This window comes from Muntiacus reevesi, chromosome 4, assembly GCF_963930625.1.
Source record: "Muntiacus reevesi chromosome 4, mMunRee1.1, whole genome shotgun sequence".
NCBI classification, from domain to species: Eukaryota; Metazoa; Chordata; class Mammalia; order Artiodactyla; family Cervidae; genus Muntiacus; species Muntiacus reevesi.
Window position 1 is genome coordinate 127,437,711 of NC_089252.1, and position 21,200 is coordinate 127,458,910.

The window sequence follows — 21,200 nt, forward strand, 5'->3', positions numbered from 1 at the left end:
GCATGCCTGCACATAGTGTAAAGCAGAATGATTTAAAGAACTAACTTACAATAATTTATAAGGATGTGGCTAGAACCTGCCTTTTGATTTTCTTCCATACTGTAATAATGCAAGAAGATGTCCACAGTTGAGCTGTATTACCTTTAGCTTAAAGATGCCTAGTATTCATATATCCCCTCCCTTTTGAACCTTCCTCCCATCTCCCAAATGTATACCTATAGCTGATTCATGTTCAGGTTTGACAGAAGACAAGAAAATAGTGTAAGGCAATTATCCTTCAATAAAAAATAAATTAAAAAAAAATGACTAGTATTTCCTTGAAACTAATCAGCAAAGTGTGTACTTTGCTGATTAGATAAATCTTTAGAGGCAGAGCAGTAGTTTGACTGAATGCCATTGAATTCATTGTTTCTTAACAGTGATTAAAATGGTATTTCTCTGTGCATTCCTATGCATTCTTCAGGCATGATTTCACAAAGAAATGAGATTTTTCAGAATTTCTGTAGATATAGAAAGATTTAAGTTTGTTGTCTAGTTGAGATTCTTATTCCATAATTCATGTCTATAGCTAACTACACACATCCTAGAACCCCTGATTTTCTCTTGTTTTTCCCAGCATAATAATTAATAGTGTCTCTCTTTCACTCTCAGAAGTGTCCCAATATGGACAATAAATTACTTCATTTGTAGCACATTTTATATGAAGCATTTTAATTTTAGTTTTGCAGGCTCCAGGACCACCAGTTGGTATGAATTTTAAGTCTCATAGTAATGCCATGCAGTGTAATAAAAATAGCTAAATATGTGGTTAAAAGTTGGAATTAAAATGATCTCTACAGGATTGCCCAGGTTGTTTAGTTACATTAAAATTTGTGTATAAATATGGGGAAAAGTGGGCCTCTAGGAAATATTTTTGATTTGTCAGACCTTTAAAATATGCTGGAGACTTCCCTGGTTGTCCGGTAATTAAAAATCCACTTTGTAAAAAAAAAAAAAAAAGAACCACTGTGCGGTGCAGAGGTGCAGATTTGATCCCGAGTGGGTGAACTAAGGTCCTCCACGTGGGCAGCTAAGCTGGTGCATCACAACTAGAGTGTCCGTGCATGACAGCGAAAGATCTGCATGACAACAAAGGTCTTGAGGGCAGCAGAGAAACCCATCGCGGCCGAATAAACGAATACATATGTTCAAAATGACCTTTGAAAGAAAAACTTATGATGATGCTTTGAAATGAAATGTGACTACAAATGTATTTAAAAGGAACATTAGTTTTCCCTTTAAAAAATTAAGTATGTTAGATCCAACCTATGCTTTGCTGAGTGTGACACATTTCCAACACTATCAGAGAATGAGGTGGACCAAACATCTAGGATTCTAATAATCTATTTAATAAACATGGCAAACTTCCTTGTACTTATTTGTTCCCTCACTTAGCAAATATATTTTGAGCACCCACTCTATACAAGATAGTAAACTAGGGATCCAGCAATAGGATAGCTTAGACAAGCTCTCCCCCTTCATTTAGTAGAAGGCAAAATGAATAAAGAGACAAATTAAAACACAATTTTTTGTGAGCAATAGCAGCTGTGAAAAAAAAGGGGGAAAGGAGACTGATAGAACAGTGTTTGTTTAGAGGGTCTAGATCACGTGCCAGAGAAAGCCTCTCTGAGGAGGTCATACTGAATAGAATTCCACATGAAGTCAGGGAGAGTGCAGAGGGAAGGTTGGGGGGAAGAGTGATACTGAAGGAGGAAATGCAAAAGCAAAAGCAGAAGCAGGGTGGGAATGAGCATGAGTGAAGAATGGTGTAAAGCCCAAATGATTGGAGTTGGTTGACCAAGAATAGGAGTGGAAGATGTAAGAGAGGTGGGGTGGGGTAGCGTGGATGAGGAGGTGGGGAGTCGGGGAAGTGCAGAGGCCAGATAAGAAAGTCTTTCAGGCCCCAGTAAAGTTTGGGATTTTATACTAACAGAGCAAAGCTTTCTAATGGGTAAACTTCCACGATCTTTCCAACAATTGGTAGTAGTAAGTAGACATCTTCTTATCTGGAAGAAACGGAGAGTAGTGAACCATATGACTTGCTATTTTTGATTCTCGTGGTGCAGTAACTTGTATTGTAGGTAGACCTGTGGCTGTGTATATCTCAGTGGTGGAGAAGCTAACTCAGACATGAAGGCTAGCTGTTAGATGGAACTTCAAGATGTCGTCTTGTTTGGATCTGCTAAGGAACCATGGTTTCAGATTCAGCCCTTGTCTGAATGTGGGGCAGAATTCATGTTCATGTCAGGCCCTGGACTTGTCCTCGGACGGACAGAAGGCCCAGAGTGCTCTCCAGAGACTGTCCGCTTGTTGCTGCAGTACATTAGCTCCTGAATCTTGCTTCAGAATACTGCCGGGATGGTATCTGGATTCTTAATCTGTCCTGAGCATCTTTAGAAACACTATTCAGCATAGTCACATGAAATTAATTCACTTCTTAGTCCCCTCTTCTCCAGCTGTCTTTTCCATTTTTTCATTGTCTGTCCATCCTCTGAAATCTCCACGAGGGCTCTAGGTACCCCTAAAGGGAGCTACAATTTTAGTAAGGTTCTGACTAATGTCAAGTAGAATGAAAGGGCTGTCTGAAAATTTTTATGCCAAACTTTTACTTACATTTTTAGTTTTATGCATATGTACCTCTTCTGCCGTATACACTGCAGGCTAATTAGTACTTTCCTGGTGTGCACGTGGTGCCTGCCACTCACTTTCAACCCTCCCCCATGCTCCTCCAAAGAAGCTTGCTTTTCTACTCCAAGAGTATTAGTGGTATTTGGTATTTAAACTTTGTTCAGTTTATTCTTATGGATATTATGCTAAAGCAATTCCATAGTCTAATATCATTGGTAATTATAAAGTTACTGAGTTTAGCTTTTTGACCAGAAATTTTATGTTGGTGAACTGTGTGATTGTGGAAAGTGATCCCATTACACATATTTGTATGTGTGTGTTTGTGTGTAATAGAGGACTATACAGAAGACATTGCTGTGTTTGCAAATAGCTGGTCGGTGCAGACTGCAGATGACACCAAATGTGTACCCACACCCTCAGATTTTCCAAATCCTTGCTCCAGCGGAATGCCAGCATTTGAGGTAAATATAATGTGAAAAACTTTGGCATGTTGGATACAGCACAGGTATAATTGTATTTGTATATTTCACATTAAGCATTTTTAGTGTAAACACAACATAATTAAACGCTGTTAAATTCCAGAAATGTAATGCAAGAAGAATAAATTTGTGTTTACTTCCAAAATGATGAATGCAATGAGCTTCATAAAAGTGGTGCTCATTATGAAAATAGTTAGAAAATGTTGTTTAAATTTATAAGCCTACATACCTTCTCTTTCCTATTAAGAACAGAGAATCTTGCAAATAGATCAACAGAACAAAATGAGAGTACATGCATATCATTTAGTATGTTCTAGTGACTACCATCTTTTTCTGCATAGGCAATCTTCTTCAAGTGTCAGATCCTGTTGCAATTTCCCTTTTTGAGCTGCCATGAATATATTGATCCATATTTATATATTGCCAGCTGTGTTAATGATCTTTGCAAGTAAGTGAAATAATTAGTATTTATAATGAAACTCTTTTATCCAAAAAGAAGAGCAAAAACCATTCTATAACTTTACTATCTCAGCAGTTGGGATGTAGTGGGAAATGTAAAACATAAGCTGTACTAACAGCTATTAAAAATTTACTGGGTAATATACACATTGCACTTGAAAATATGTGATGATAATGATGATGATGGTGATGAAAGTTGCTCAGTCATGTCTGACTCTTTGCGACCCCAAGAATTCTCCAGGCCAGAATACTGGAGTGGGTAACCTTTTCCTTCTCCAGGGGATCTTCCCAACCCAGGGATCAAACCCAGGTCTCTTGCATTGCAGGCAAATTCTTTACCAGTTGAGACACAAGGGAAGCCCGAAAATATGTGGGTTATTTTCAAGTATCTTTTGATACTGATTTATCACATAATTCCACAGTGATAAGAGAACAGACTCTATATGATTTCAATACCTTTAGGCTGTGAAAGTTTGGCACTTTGTTTTATGTCCCTGGATATGTTCCAGTGTCTCCTAGTTTATAGTCTATGGGAACTTGAATAGAATTTGTATCCTACTTTGTATGAAAATTGTATAAGTCTTAATTATTTTTCTTTGGTTCATGGTGTTTTCCAGGCCTACCATATCCTTCTACTTTCCTGTATATTCATTCTATTAATTTTTGAGAGTTTGATGTTGAAACTCCAACTAAAAAAAGAGTATAAATAATGAAAATATGAAGAAATGAGACATGAGTTATATTGATGATAAAGTTACAGATTCTGCTAAGAACATTGCCTTATGTATTGCCTGTGTGTGTAACTGAAAGAAATGCTAAATATAAACAGAAAATTAGGGAAAATAAACATGTAATATTTTTCACACCAAGGTTACAGTCTCCTACATTCACTCCTGGGGTAAGAACACCAGACAAAGGTGGTTGTCTAGGGAGTAAATTCAGTGAGACTCATCATAGTATGTTCATCAATATAGATTACCATTATTGAAGTCTTTTTATTTTTCAAAAATTTAACAAGTAAAAGATACATGCACACCAGTATTCATAGCAGCACTATTAACAATAGCCAATATATGGAAACAATTTAAGTGTCCGTGAACAGATAAATGGATAAAGAGGATGTGGCATAAGGGGACATATGTATATATGTGGCAGAGTCATGTTGATGTATGGCAAAAACCAATACAATATTGTAAAGCAAATATCCTTGGATTCAAACTAAATAAAGAAAGAAGATGTGACATATCTATATATACAATGAAATACTACTCAGTCATAAAAGGAATGAAATAACTCCATTTGCAGCAACATGGATGAACCTAGAGATTATCAGGTCAAGTCAGAAAGAGAAAGACAAATACCATATGCTATCACTTATATGTGAAATCTAAAATACTATGCAAATTAACTTATTTATTAAATAGAAACAGACAATCATAGAAGACAAGCTTATGTTACCAAAGGGGAAGAGCTGTGGGGAGGGATAAATTAGGAGTTTGGGACTAGCAGATACAAACTACTGTATATAAAATAGATAAAGAACAAAGTCCTACTGAATAGAGCAGGGAACTGTATTCAATATCCTGTAATAAAACATAATGGAAAAGAAAATGAAAATGAATGTGTATATATGTATAACTGAATCACTTTGCTATACACCAAAAACTAACACAACATTGTAAATCAATTATACTTCGATTTGAAAAAAAATTACCAAATGTATGTGATTAGCTATCTTGAATATTAGAGAGTATCTAAAGAAATTTTTAATATGCTTTTATTTTTTAAGTATTCCCAGAAGTATAAATGGGATATGGAAACATAGTTATGAAAGACCAGACTAATTTTTGTTTGAATAAAACCTCTGAAATTAAATCCTGGTAGCTTGTTAGGAGGTTTAAATTTACTAAAGGTGAAAACAAACGGGAAAGTTTGAGGTAGTGTGAAATTATGTTACTTATAATCACTCTGCCTTTAATTAGATTAAGATAATTATAAAAATAATGAATGCAATGACATTTTCCAGATATGAAAATGAGATTGTTTGGGATATTTGTTAATTTTGAGTTAAGTACAGTTATATCTTTATTTGTATGTATAGTCTAAATTTCAGGGATTTTTTAATTAATCCAGGAGCTTTGAAAGAATACTCCCTCTGCCCAAAATATTGAGTACTGACCTTTCTTTATATTTAACAAGATTCTGTTCTCTATTTGGTTTTACTTTTCATTTAAATGCTGTATTGTTATATCTCTGTTCTATCAGTCTCTTCTGGAGGGATCTGTAAGTAGTCCATTGCCCTTATTTCTGGCAGATCCAGAAAAGTCATTCTCCATTTATTAGTTGGGATACTGTTAGGCTGCTTCAATTGGCAGAATATCAGGGACTTCAATTAAATTGAATGCTTGTATTTCTCTCATGTGAAGTCCAGGCTGGCAAGCGGTCTTGGGTTCATAGTGTGTGTCTGCTCCCCGAGTTTTCCATTGACTCAGTGATACCCTTGGCTATGTCATCTCCCAGGGCCTAGGATATTATTCTCAATTTCATTGTCAAAAACCGTCTCACCACTGCCATGTCCATCTTTTAGCCCTTAGGAAGGGAGAAAAGGAAATAAAGAGCTGTCATAGCTGTCAGTAAAGAATCTGCCTGTGGTGCAGGAGACCTGGGTTCAATCTCTGGGTCAGGAAGATCCCCTGGAGAGGGAAAGGCAAACCCATTCCAGTATTCTTGCCTGGAAAATCCCATGGACAGAGAAGCCCGGTAGGCTACAGCCCATGGGGTCGCAAGAGTCGGACACGACTTAGTGACTAAACCACCACCACCAGCACTTTTCAGGAAGAGATCTAGAAGTTTCATGAACATTTTCACTTTTAACCCTTTGGCCAAAACTTAGAAACATGGCCACCCCTAGAAGTAAGGACAGCTGGGAAATGTTGTCTTTGGCTGGGCAGCCATATGCCCAGCAAAAACTTGCAGGTTCTAATATTATAAAGAAGAGGGACCTGGGCACAAAATGTAGCCTGCTGTACCTGCTTCATCTGAAATTTCATCATTAAGAAGTTCACATTTTTGTCTCTTGAAATTTTGCTGTGTTTACACTTTGAATTTTGAAACGTAGTTGCTTTCTTTAGTGCAAATAAAAACAGCAGAATAGTGAAACACCTTTACTGGTTGAAATCAACTGACACCTTAAGATATGTATTTGAGCTGAAGAAACCAGGCAAAGCAGGCATGTAAACCAAAAAAAAAAAAAAAAAAAAGACTATGCAAGTGAGTAAGTGTGCATTGATAAAATGGAAGAGGGAAGTTACCACAGTTGGCCTTTTACTCTCCTCAATAGTCCATCCAGGACTACACCCGCCTACATTCTTTTTCCCCTAAAGGAGATTCTGTTCACTTCTTATATTAAAGAACTGCCTCACAGGGATTCTATACCATGATTATATAATTATGAATCTGTTGACTACAAATTTCCTGCTTGGACTAGGATAGTATATTGAATTCAATTTAATACATATTTCCTGAGTGTCTATTCTGAGCTGAGCATTATGTCACATTATGTCACATCTTGGTGCAATAGAAACAATTTATTATGTTGATTTTTAATTTATTTTATTTTACTTTAAGCATTTTTTGTGAAGTATAATTGACTTACAATATTATATTAGTTTCAGGTATATAACATAGTGATTCCATATGTTTATGGATTCTTTTCTATTTAGAGTTATTTAAAAATATTGACTATATTCTCGTAGTAAAAAAAAAAAAAATTGACTATATTCTCTATGCTGTACACTTCATGTTTGTATCTTGTTTATTTTATACCTAGTAGCTTGCAGCTCTTAACCCCTATTTTCTCCTATTTTGTCCCACCCCACTCCCTCTCCCTACTAGTTTGATAACCACTAGTTTTGTTCTCTGTGAGTCGGTTTTTCTTTTGCTATATTCATTCATTTTGTTTTTTAAAAATTTGACCTATAAGTGAAAACACACAGTATTTGCTTTCTTACTAAGCATAATACCCTTCAGGCCCATCCATGTTTCTGCAAATGGCAAAATTGTGTTCCCTGTTTTGACTGTGTAATATTCCATTTATAATATGGTCTTTATCCGTTCACCTGTTGATGGACACTTAGGTTGCTTCCATATCTTGTCTGTTACAAGTAACGCTATGTGCTAAGTCACTTCAGTCATATCCAACTCTTTGCGACTCTCTGGACAGAAGCCTGCCAGGTCCTCTGACCATGGGATTCTCCAGGCAAGAATACTAGAGTGAGTTGCCATGCCCTCCTTCAGGGAGTCTTCCCAACCCAGGGATCAAACTCGTATCTATTATGTCTCCCGTATTGTCAGTTGAGTTCTTTACTACTAACTTCCCTGATGGCTCAGATGTAAAAAAACTGCCTGCAGTGCAGAAGATCTGTGTTCAATCCCTGAGTCGGGAAGATCACTTGGAGAAGGAAATGGCAACTCACTCCAGTATTCTTGCCAGGAAAATCCCATGGACAGAGGAGCCTGGCAGGCTATAGTCCCTGAGGTCACAAAGTCAGACACGACTGAGCAACTAACACTTTCATTTTTAGTGCCTCTTGGGAAGGATGGCAAAACAAATCTGGGGTGTTTACAGAAAACAAAAAGTGTGACTGGAGCATGGTGAATGGAAGAGAGAGAGAAGAGATAAAGTTAGAGAAGTAGGCAGGGTCTAGATCCAGATTACCCAGAGTCTTAGGGCTCATAGTAAGGAGTATGAATTTTTGCTTGATCTTATTTCATATAACCTGACTATTCTCAGAATTGAATTTGCCTTTTGCCTAGTTTCTTAACTTCTGCTTATTCCAGGTAGGTTGACTGTGTTTTAGCCTGGATTATGTCAGAATGTCAGTTAATTTGTTTATAATGTAATAAATCAAGGGGGGAGGGGGTAGTACAAAGTGAAAATGCAAGGCTCCTTGTTAAAAAAAAAAAATTGCTAAGCGTTCAAGATAGTGATAGCAGAGCATGAAACCAATGCAGGGTTCAGCTAAGTGACGGCCTGTTTGAGAGCAGGGCCTGTGTGACTGACTGCACAGGTCACGTTCCCGTGAAGCTGTTTCTGATGTTGGTAAATTTTGCTTAAAAAAAGTGAATGCCTTCTACTGATGAAAAAATAATGCTGCTGTGAACGTTGATAATAAGCATGTATCTTTTCAAGTCAGTGCTTTTGCATTCTTCAGATACATACCCAAGAGTGGAACTGCTTGATCGAAGGGTAATTCTATTTTTAGTTTTTTGAGGAATTTTCATTCTCTTTCCCATAGTGGCTACACCATTTTCCATTCCCACCAGCAGTTCACTTGAGTTCCTTTTTCTCCACCTCTTCACCAGCAATTTGTTATTTGTTGTGTTTTGTTTTTTTTGACAACAGCCATTATGACAGGTGCACAGTGATATCTCATTGTGGTTTTGACTTGTATTTCCCTGATGATTAGTGACATTGAGCATCCTTTCATGTGTCTGTTGGCCATGGAAACAGAAACACTTTAGAAATAGTCCCTGTCCTAGGAACTCAGATTCTCATGGGGCAGAAAAACAGGTTCTTAGCAATTGTACCTGGTTTAAGTGCAAAGTATAGTGAGTGTGGAGGAGAGAACTACTAGCCTTACCAGGGAGTGCCTAGAGAAAATGATAGCTGAGTTGGAATTTGAAGGATGATGCAATACCAGTCCTTGAACTCAGGTCCTCCTCATTCTGCTTCTAATAATGATAAATTTAGCAGCAAGGAAATGTTTCTAATCTTGCCACACCCAAGTCAATTGATTTAAAAACAATTGCTACTTAATGCTTATTTTCCTTATTAAAGTTAACATCCAAAATGGACAAGTAAACTAATTTTCCCGTCAGTAAATAATTTGTTGCCCAACTGTTGTTTTTATGCAATGCCATATGTAAAGTGCCTAGTACAGTTCCTAGTGTAACATAGACACAATAAACAATTAGAGTAATAGTTGCGTTATGTTGGAAAACCAATATTCAGTTACTTTATTAGCTTCCAAAGCCTCCCTTAATTGTAGGAAAAATACATACGTTTAAAGTAAATCATAAATTTAACATCTTTCTAAGAATTCAACAGTTTTAACTGACCCTGTTTTTCAGAGACCTGTTTGGAGATTTAGAATATTTTCTATGCTTCTGAAATCTTCAGTCCTTTTTTTTCTTCTAAAGCTTAGTTAATTGGACTAGATAATCTGCATGACTCCAATTACAGTAACACAGGATAAGGGCAATTTGAGATCAGTGGTTTTTACAATAGAAATACTGAAAATGCTAAGGTTCACAAAATACAACATTCCTAATGTTGTAAAGATATTTACCTATTTAGACTTTCAGTTGGGTTGAAAAACAAGCCCACTACCTTATAAACACTGTTGATTTTATAGATGCCTTATTAATCTGCTTTGGGAATTGGCTGACCTCTTATATTTGTTTGGGGGAGTTTCTAAGGTGATTATAAAAAAATACTTAGGGCTTATTCACTCTTGGCAACATTAGCAAAGTAACTGGCTTTAGTAATTTAAACCTGAAAGAATTAAAAATCTTCTAAATCTCAAATGAAATGCTATTTATTTAAACCTTCACAAGTGCTTATTATTAGTATTGATTTTATTCCAGCATGTAAACTATCAAAAGCATGGTATCTTAGAAATCATTTTCATATTTGATGTTTTTGTTGTGATAGAATTATTAAATAGGATTAATTAATAATAATATTGATAGGATTTATTAAATTTTGAAAGGCCTGGGATGCTTTGTGTGGGAGCAAAATAATACAAAGATTCTAGAACAAATGTCATAATTAAAATAGAAATCTTTTTCAGTATGGTACTCCTTTGAGTCCAAAGAAAAATGGCCAAATTATTGAAAGACTTAAATGAAACAATTTACTTAGTCTTTTAAACCTGGGATCCCATGTTTATATGTTTTCTGCATTATTATACATTATATACATATACATAAGCTGACATCAACTAATATTAGAATATTCACCACATAGTCAGCATTTCTCCAGAACAAGAGCTCAATGGCATAGTTCCTGTCAATATTTCCTGTATGACTTTTGATCTGTCTTTTCACTTTCCAGAACTCATGATGATGAGACCTATTGTCGAGCGGCCACCGAGTACGCTAGAGCCTGTTCCCATGCGGGCTACCCTATTCAAGATTGGAGAGATGACTTTCCAGCATGCAGTATGTTTCCTTAGTTTCCAGCCATGTCTGTGTACTTCTGTTAATTTTAGGCTTATCCTAGTACTCAAAACTTACCCTACTGTTCAAAACTAGTGAACTGCAAAGACTTGTTATTGATGCAATAATATTGGTAAACCTTTGAATACTTTTAAAACACTCTAATCTTTGTCTTTATCTGACTTTCTTCACTTATGATAATCTCTCACATATGTTGCTGTAAATAGCATTATTTCATTCTTTTTATGACTGAGTAATATTCTAAGATAAATACCATATGATAATGCGTACATATGGAATCTAAAGATAAAAAGAAACAAACGAACTTATTTCCAAAATAGAAAGAGACTCACAGACACAGAAAAAAACCAAGGGGAAAAGAGAGGTGGGGGAAGAAAAAACTAGGAGGCTGAGATTAAAATATACACACTATGAGGTATAAAGTAGATAACCAATAGGGACCTACAGTGTAGTACAGGGAACCATACTCAATATAATGTGATAATGCATAAGGGAAAATAATCTGAAAAAGAATTTGTATGTATAAACTATGCATGACATATATTTTATATATATATAACTGAATCACTGTGCCATACACCTGAAACCTACACAATATTGTAAATCAACTATACTTCAATAAAAAAATCAAAACAGACAAAAAAACCACTGTAATCTTTTTCAAAGAGAGTTGCATAGTGTTGACGTCCTGCTCACCTGTTTGCCCGTTTTAGTTGATAAATGTGATGACAGCTTTGTCCATCGGGATTGTATCAGTTGTTGCCCACCCACCTGCACATTCGAGAAGCAGTGTCTTGGGAGCAATCTCCATTGTCTCGATGGATGTTACTGTGCAGATGGTAAGTGCTTCCTGAAAGAAACCGTGTCTGTGCTCACTGTGGCTGGAACCCTGTGATCCAAGAGCCATGCCTTAGCGTCCTCTCTTGGGATGTTAGGGCTATTGCAAACTTTCTCCCCTTGTAGGATTTGATCCTTGAAGTGACTACAAGGAATGGATACTTTGCTTTAATTAAAGGCTTTCATCCCTGAGTCAGGAAGATCCCCTGGAGAAGGAAATGGCAACCCACTCCAGTATTCTTGCCTGGGAAATCCCATGGACAGAGGAACCTGGTGGGCTGCAGTCCATGGGGTCACAAAATAGTTGGACATGACAGCGACTAAACAACAGCAACTATAATTTATATATTTTCATTTTTTAAAGACAAAATCAAATTCAGAAAAAAGTCTTCATATCTTGGTAGCACAAGATTTTAGTCCTGATGTAGTTTTAATATTTGTAATTAGAAGTGACATAGCAAATGTTAGAGATGGGATTTAAATCCGCAATACAAATTAATAGATATTTATAAGAACATTGAGGATTTACTCAAACCCTTTTATTTTTGCAGATTAAAAAATACAATCCCAGAGATGTTGAGTATTTTCCTACTGTTGTGTACTTAATACGAGTGAGGACTACTTAAAATCAGATCTGTTGACCTCGGTCCACTGTTCTGTCAATGCTCCTCAAAGTCCGTTGGACCTGTGCCAGGCCTGAACTGTTTCTCCCAGTCAATGATGTGATAAGGACTTTGCACCAGAACATAAATCCATGCACCAGAATATAATTCCTTTGACCAGAAAGTCTTACTCTGGAAAATGATCAGCTGCATCAAAGAATGTGCTTAGTAACATTGGTTCAACCACCTTTACTCGTTAGAAAGAAGTAACAAATGTGGCTCTACTGTATTAGCGCTTTGCGAAGCATTTTCTGTCTCTTTAATACCTGTGTGATGATAATGTAAATCTCTCACTTTCACATAAACAGAAATTAAACAGGATAAATTCAATACTTTCTCCCTCCTCTCCTCCCCTCTTCTCTCAAAAGCAAAGAGACATTTGTTGCCCTATTTCTGTGTTCTGAGTCTTAACATTTTGATAGCAGGTAATGGGATAAGAAAGTTGAAAATCGCTGAAATAGTAGCTACTGATTGAGACAGAGCCAGGCTCCTTAAAAGTAATTTGTATTTCTAGCACCTAGTGAAAGCAAGTGTTCGATAAAAGTTGGCCAAATTATTTTATTCAAAGAATATAATTCTTATTATTTCTTATGTGCATTTGATATATTTTTCTTAAATAGGCCTCATAATGGAAAATGGGACTTGCATCTCCTTGGAAAACTGTCCATGCAATTTTCATGGATTAGCTTATTCAATTGGCTCAAAAATTGAACAAGAATGTACTGAATGGTATGTGATCAATTACAGCTAATTATTTATGGGTCCTGACTAGGGGACAATTGTATCTTGACATATATTTAAAGAGATATACTTTTTACTGATTTTTCTTCCAAAATTTCCCAGACTCAGTTTCATTGTATTTAAAGCCTTTACAGTAACATCGGGGTAGGAGGTATTTTCTTTTATGATGTAACTTTTCTCACTTCCGTTGGTAATTCTATAAATTTTTTATATCCATGTGATGAACTATTGAATAATCACTAATTTGCACATGCTTTTACTCATAGAATTTGACGGTTCTCATGTCCTTCTGTATTGAGTACTTTAAAAATTGACTCTTCATATCACCAATTTTGGGCCATGATTAGAGACTTTTCAACATTCTTAAATTAGCTAACTAGTTAGCTACTATAGCCAAAGATTAAATCCCTTTAGGGCAGTCTAAAAAGAAATAGAGGTATAAATGTCATTAGGCAATTTTCCCTTTGCTGTCTGTGTATATAACTGAAATACAATTGAAAACTAGCCCTGTTTTTAGATACTGACTTGAATTCCTGCCTTTCAGAGATTATTCTTTGCTCCAAAATTCATTATCTGTTTGATGGTAGAAGGCAGAATTTATCTTACAAAGGGAATATCTTTTCTCTCTCTTTAATGTCTGATGATCTTCAAAGCCAACTCTAAAAGTTTTAAGTAGATGCAGTGACTTGTTAATCTTAACTCGTTATTTGTATTTTTCTAATGATACAGGTGAATGCTTTATTGTGTGTGGCCTTTCTTTTGGTTTAAGCAGTGAGGGAAGGAAAGAAACAGTTCTCTGCTTAGTACTTTTGTTCTTGACTAATCTGTATTACTGTTGTATCATCTTTATTGATTTTTAAATACGGCATGCAATAAATAATAATTTAGGTGCTGACCTAAAAGTTCAGTTAATTGAGCTTTTGGAGAGGTATTTTTCAAGTCAGATTATTCTGAACCTAAGAAACGAGATACATTCGCTACATTAACCAATACATTACTGCAAACATTCATACAGTTTCTCTGTGCAATTAGATTAATATTTTTATCATTTTATTTAGTGTATGTGTTGGTGGAGTTTGGAACTGCACTGAGCATGACTGCCCAGGTAATCTTTAAAATGTTTTTAAAGAAAATGTCTTGATTTTTCTTGAAATTGAGGAGAAAGCTAGCATTGATATTCATAAGGTCTTTTCATATATAACAAGAGATGTAATGCTCTTTAAATCCAGGTATTTAGAGGATAAGTGGAAAATTGAATAAATGATAGCTCTGAGCAGACAACTTTGGCAAAAATTTATGAAAATTGTACAAATATTATAAACTCTAAAAAAATGTGGAACAGCTATAATTAAATAAATTTAAAATTTAATCAAATAATATAATTTAGCGAGTTTGTCAAACTAGTAAATTTTTAACACTTTAACTATTCTTTTTAATACCTAAATAGTTACTCTAAGTCGGTCTACTGCTTTTTTTTGACCTACTGCTTTTTAAGAATAAACATAATTTCTTCCTCCTTCTTTTCTCCATTTTTCTTCCTCTTCTCTTCCTCTACCCACCCCTGCTTCTCCTTCTTCTAGTTCAGTGCTCCGTTGTAGGTGATTCTCATTTTACTACTTTTGATGGTCGACATTATTCTTTCATTGGAATGTGCCAATACATCCTTGTAAAAGGAACTGGAAAAGATAAATTCACAATTACTTTACAGAAAGCTCACTGTGAACAGGTAAGAGCATTTCAAAATGACCAGAGGAGTGTTCATTTTTTTTGGCTCAAACTTCTTATCTAGGTTAAAAATAGTAACATGAATAGGTATAGTTGTTTTCTTCAAAAATCAGACACCATTGATTGTTAAGATGCATCATTATTCTGTATACCACAATGAAAAAAACATGTTGATGATTGATCTATGTATGCTATTAACTATATAATGTCTCCTGATTTCAAAGATAGCGAAATATAAAAAAGTCTTAGGTTAAATATTATATATTTATTGCATTTTTTTCTTAAGAATGGTGTTTGTATGTACAGATTTTTGAAACATTTCATGTATGACTGCATAATAAGATTCTGTTGCCTCAAAACTACTGTCTTAAAGATGATTTTTGACAGAATTTAATAAGTTTCACATCATTCTAAATAGATATGATGGCTTTTTTTTTTTTAGCTTGTGGGAATATTTATTTTAGATCTTTTCTTGAAATAAACACATCCATTATTTGTAAACAAAGAAACACAGATCTTTCATTTCTCTTTCTAAGTCAAGTAGTCACAATTTTGCCAAAATCTTTTATTCTACTTTTATTCCAACATAAAATGGTTGTTTCCAACAAAATTCCAATCTAGTTTATAAGCTTTTTTTAGTTTGATTTTTTTTTTCTCCTGTGCAGTATGTCAGAGTCTTAATTAGCTTTCTACATGGAATTCTAATTCTCTTGGTTCTTTTCTATACTGAATTTTTTACATCTAAATACCACAGATGAATTTGGAAAGGTACTTTATGTCCTATGGAAAACATAATTATTGGCCCTTTATTGAAAACATTTCTATTTAATAATCTGTGAAAGGCATATATATGCATATATGGTATATTTAATGTAAAGATATATTTTGTTAGTAATGGGGCTACATGAGATTCACAATAAAATGTGAGACTACTTTCTAATATTGCTTATTCTCAAGTCTTCTGTATACCAGAAATCTTTACCTGTGCGCACTCTCTCCTTTCTTCTCTCCTTCATCTTTTCCATTTTTCTCTTCCACTGTCCTTGTCCCTGACTAGCTCTCTCTTTTCCTCTCTCATTCCTTTAATTGATAATTTGATTTTTATGCAGAATCTTGGCTTGGTCTGCCTTCAGTCTGTAACTCTGATTCTGGAGGATGATTTTAACAAACAAGTGACCCTCAGTAGGGGAGGACAGATCCTCACCAGTCCTAACCAAGGCTTCAACCTGAATGGTAAGAAGCAATGCTAATGGTATATTTTTCTTACATTAACAATAAAAACACAACCTAAATGGAGTCTTCTTCCATTAACTGACTAACCTAACATTTATTGAGTGCCTGTGTGTTTCCAGGTCCTCAGCCAAACTTAGTGGAGACCACCACGTTTATGGGGCTTAGTGTTTATCTCAAGTGGCATTAGTGTTTATCTCAAGTGTCGTGTGGGACAGTGCAGACACAGAATATTTCCATTGTTGCAGAGAGTTCTATTGGGTAATGCTGTGCCTGGATATTTTCAGTTTGGATTTGATGCTGAAACAGTGGTAGCCATCTGAAAAACACTGAAAGAGGCTAGGGATCTCCAGTGAAAATGGAGAGAACTTGAGGTTTTGAAGACTGGCTTCTCTGATAACTCAGTTGGTAAAGAATCCTCCTGCAATGCAGGAGGTCCTGGTTCAATTCCTGGGCTGAGAAGATCCGCTGGAAAAGGGATAGGCTACCTATTCCAGTATTCTTGGGCTTCTCCTGTGGCTCAGCTGGTAAAGAATCTGCCTGCAGTGCGGGAGACCTGGGTTCGATCCCTGGGTTGAGAAGATCTCCTGGAGAAGGGAAAGGCTACCCACTCCAGTATTCTGGCCTGGAGAATTCCATGGACTGTATAGTCCATGGGATCACAAAGAGTCAGACACGACTGAGCAACTTTCACTTCACTTCAAGTGGCCTAGAGTTTGGAAGAGGAAAGATTCAAGTAAATGACCACTTAAAGATATGATAAACTCAAAGATATGAATAGAGACTTTGGGAGTCTAAATGATTAGGTATATCTCATCCAGCACTGGGTGTGCTGGTGTGGTCAGGAAGTTCTTCTTAAAGAAAGGATATCCAATTGAGCATTGACAGCTGAGGAATTGCCAGGATGAAGGAGATGGGGAAAGTGTTCTAGGCCTAGCAAAGAAGAGAACTATGTAGTATGTTAAGGGGAACTTTAACTAGTTTGGCATTGCTACAGCATGAAGAAGTTAAGTATAGAATGTCCAGAGATCAGAATAAGGAAAGAAATGGGCATGAGAATGAGGAGGGTCTTATTTTTTTGATTGAAGTATAGTTAATTTACAATATAAGTTTCAGGTATACAACACAGTGCTTCGATATTTTAATAGATCAAAGCCATTCCAAAACAATGGCTGTATTTCCTTTTGCTATACAATACATCCTTCTTCCTTATCTATTTTATACATAGTAGTTTATATCTCTTAATCTCATGAGGAAGGCTTTATATACAGGGCATTAATACTTTGTAATTTTCCTGGGAGGCTGTGTTCAGGCCCGTGTTCTAGTGTAGTTACTTATAACAGTCACTTTTGCTTTCAGAAGTGCTTGATTTGTATTAAAAATTACATGATCACACTCAGTGTCATCCAAGGGTATTGACTGAACTTGATATGAAACTGATATGCAATTGTTATCGTTTGAACTTGTTTGTGTACAAAGATGACAATCTCATATGCTTCAACCAAATAAGCAAGTGAGTTTAAATGAGGAGACTGACAGTCCTTTTTGTCTTGGTAGACTACTATAACAACGCTATGGACATGGATTTGAGAAGTATTAGAAAGGAGACATGGAGCATAGTTAGGACGTTATTAGAGTAGGGCATAAGGATTTGAGGAGGAACCGATACGAGGCAGTGACAGTAGAGATGGAAAGAAGAAAACAGATTGAACTTTTATTTAGGAAAAAAAGTGTTATCTACCCGGCGATGGAACGGCAATAAGAAAAATGATGTGTTCAAAGAATAATGCTCAGATTTCTGGGTCTGGTGACAGACTGATGACAGAAATTGTGATAGGGAGTGCAGGAAGAACTTTTATGGTGGCAAAAGTCAAATTCGATCTTTCTTTTTAAAACTAACTCATTTATTTTAATTGGAAGATAATTACTCCACAATATTATGATGGTTTTTGCCATACATCAACATGAATCTTGAACACAAGTTTCTCTTCTGTAAAGATATCTCATAAAATGATGCTTCTCTAGGGCTGTGCATCTCTTTTTCACTGAATGTCTCGAGGGAGTGGGGAATTTTTGAAAAAGTGACACTTCCTTATTGAATCATGACCAATTTGGGGGACATAACACACACACACACACACACACACACACACACGTAAAGGACCATAGATCCGATTTTAAATGTCTGACTGTCTATCCCCACCCCGTATGAGATGCTTGCCAGCTGAAATTACATGTAAACCTGACATTCTGTTAAAAATATCTGCTCTCCTCCAGAAAGAAGGGCAGAAGGGAAATGGAAGAAAAGAAAGCAGGCACAGGGTGGCAAAAATTGGCCCTGGGGCACAGAGCACTGGGAAGAAGTCTTTGGAAGCAGATCCCTGATGTTGTATATTAGCATTTCAGAGCGTTGCCTGTGAATCTCAGAGCTGATTTATGTATGTTCTTTTCCTGCAGGAATTGTTGAAATTCAGACTCTGTCATCCTTATTTATTCTTCTAAAAACCACATTTGGTTTAAAGATTCTGTTCGCTGTAGATGGGGAAAGAGTTTATATTCAGCTATCTAGTGCGTGGAAAAGAAGAACATTAGGTCTATGTGGCACATTTAACGGGAACATAAGGGATGATTTTCTGTAAGTATGATCTCTGAACATGACGTGATGACTAGTAATTTAGAGGATATAAATTCTCACATTAAAAATGCTTACTTACCTAATAATAGCTTAGTCATTGCTGTTCCAAGAGCTTGACATGGATCATCATATTTAAATATTGTAGCAACCCCCTGATTGGTAACTCCATTTTATAGATAAAGAAGCTAACTGACACCAAAGTGACAAATAAATAGCTCAAAATCACTTAGCTCAAAAACAGTGGAGCTGACTCTGAATTTAGTTAGCGAGACTCAAGAGGCTGAGGGCTACCCGTGGAATAACTTCCCACTACTCTCTCCCTGCCACCTATCAAGCTTAACAGTATTTTATTTTTTAAAAACTGCTGCCTTAAAAAAAACTTAATATCATTTGGTGTGAATGACAGTAAATTATACTTTAATAATCTTGATATCACTTGGTATAAGTGATATCTCTAAAGCAACATTGTGGCATCTAAGTTAATTGGATTTTGTCATAGTTGGTGTTTTATTAGGGAAAAAAAGCAATAAAATACATTTATATCCCTTGTATTGACAAAGCACTTTCACCTGCATATAGAACAGCTCAGAGTATAGCTTAATATAAATGCTTTGCACACCTGTTATTGTGCTAAGCACTGTGGGAAAATTAAGGTAGTAACATGTGGTCCCCATTCTCAAGGAGCTTATGTTGCAGACTGGGAGGGGATAGCTATCTTTAAGAAATAATTTATTCAGAACTTCCCTGGTGGTCCAGTGGTTAAGACTTCGCCTCCCAGTGCAGGGGATGTGAGTTTGATCCTCAAACTGGGAGCCAATATGCCACATCTTCATGGCCAAAAAAAAACCAAAACATAAACCAGAAGCAATATCATAACAAATTCAACAAAGACTTTAAAAAGGTCCAGGTAAAAAAGTTTTTAAAAAAGGAACAGTTTGTTCTAGGCAAGGTATTAATCATGCACGCACACACACACACACATACAGACACATAAATTCTGAGGTAATTTCAAAAAGTTAAGTGCTGACCTGTGTGGTCGTGGCTAGTAGCACAGGAGAATTTTAAGTAGGCAAGTGTGGATTGGGTAGGCAGGGAACATTTCCTGAAGGAGCCATTTTCCAAATGCCATTTTTAAAAAAGCACTTCTGTATATTCTTCCTGCTTTGGGTTCTTTTCCCTTCCTAGTGTTCCTCCTTAACTCCTATTTATTTTTCAAACCAACTGAGTCAGTATTTGTTTCAAAAAGTGAGTTTATATCCCACCAAAGTTAATTTTGACTCTGTTATCTATGAACATCTGTCATTGATTTCTCTGATTTCTACTTAAAACTGCAAGAGCTTTGAGAATAAAGACCACATCCTTAATAAATTCTTTATTCTTAACTAGCATAGAACCCTATATGCCTTAGACAGTTGAGCTGAATAGAGATAGGACCTTTGATACAGTACCAAGAATAAAAATTGGATCAGCAAAGAGAAAGAGCTTTAACCTTTTTTTTAATTTCAAAAGAGAGCTTCTTTTATATTTTCTCATGTGTAATTTATTTACTTTTAGGTCATTTAGGTTTTTGTTTCATTTATAGGTAGGTCAGAATATTGATATCTTTATCACATTTGTGAAACAGAAATATATTAAGTGCCTTGGTTAAGATGTACAGAGGCGGCATTAAGCTTTCTTTCTCCTCTTGTTTGTCAGAATGGGTTAGTAGTCAATGTTTAACAGACGGTAGATCTGTCTGCCTCTTTCGAAGGCACCATGTATAAACATTCAGGCCTGATAACAGTGATGGAGAATATTTCAGAGATAATTTTCAAACATTGTTTAGTTTTCCAGCATACGCAGTTAAAATTCCTTGCATCACAAAAGTTAATGTGAATCTGCAAACATAATGGAATGTAAAATATTAATTGCTTGAAAGTTTATTTTGTATGCCTTGTTTTAGTAAGTTAACCACGGTGAACTGAAAGGCTATTTTGTAAAATGAGATGCCATAAATAAATGGGTCTACATTTTAGCTCCTATTTTTTGGTGTTTATTATTTTAAGTGAATTAAGTGAAATAAGAGAGCCAAGTTCTGAGTCAGTTCCTCCTGGGACCCCTGAGTACAACCGCCACCTTGACCAGTTATTTTATTGTGCTTTGTAGGGTGGAGAGGAGTGGAGAGGCAAAGAAGGAGACCTAGTTCAGGTTATGCCATTTCTGTGAGTCTTTGTGTTCTCATTGGAGCAAAATGAGATTTTGGATTGGGTGTTTGTTATCATTCTATATATTTTAGAATAGTTTCATTTTGAGGGATAGGAAAAAGAAGGAAAGTGAAGTAGCTCAGTTGTGTCCGACTCTGCGACCCCATGGACTGTAGCCTACAAGCTTCCTCCATCCATGGGATTTTCCAGGCAAGAGTACTGGAGTGGGGTTGCCACTTCCTTCTCCAGAGGATCTTCCCCACCCAGGGATTGAACCCGGGTCTCCTGCATTGCAAGCAGATGCTTTTGCCATCTGAGCCATGAGCGAAACTAAAAAGAA

At 36.0% G+C, this 21,200-nt stretch overlaps 1 protein-coding gene across 1 annotated transcript in view; it reads left to right on the forward strand.

Moving 5' to 3' along the window:
* The window catches only part of OTOGL (otogelin like), a 170,891-nt gene that overhangs the window by 26,106 nt on the left and 123,585 nt on the right, over positions 1 to 21,200 (forward strand). Inside the window, 9 exon segments of the mRNA XM_065935470.1 lie at positions 3,001 to 3,128; positions 3,488 to 3,594; positions 10,723 to 10,829; positions 11,561 to 11,686; positions 12,967 to 13,075; positions 14,146 to 14,192; positions 14,668 to 14,813; positions 15,922 to 16,045; positions 18,500 to 18,677. Of these exon segments, the coding sequence (XP_065791542.1) occupies positions 3,001 to 3,128; positions 3,488 to 3,594; positions 10,723 to 10,829; positions 11,561 to 11,686; positions 12,967 to 13,075; positions 14,146 to 14,192; positions 14,668 to 14,813; positions 15,922 to 16,045; positions 18,500 to 18,677 (1,072 nt within the window).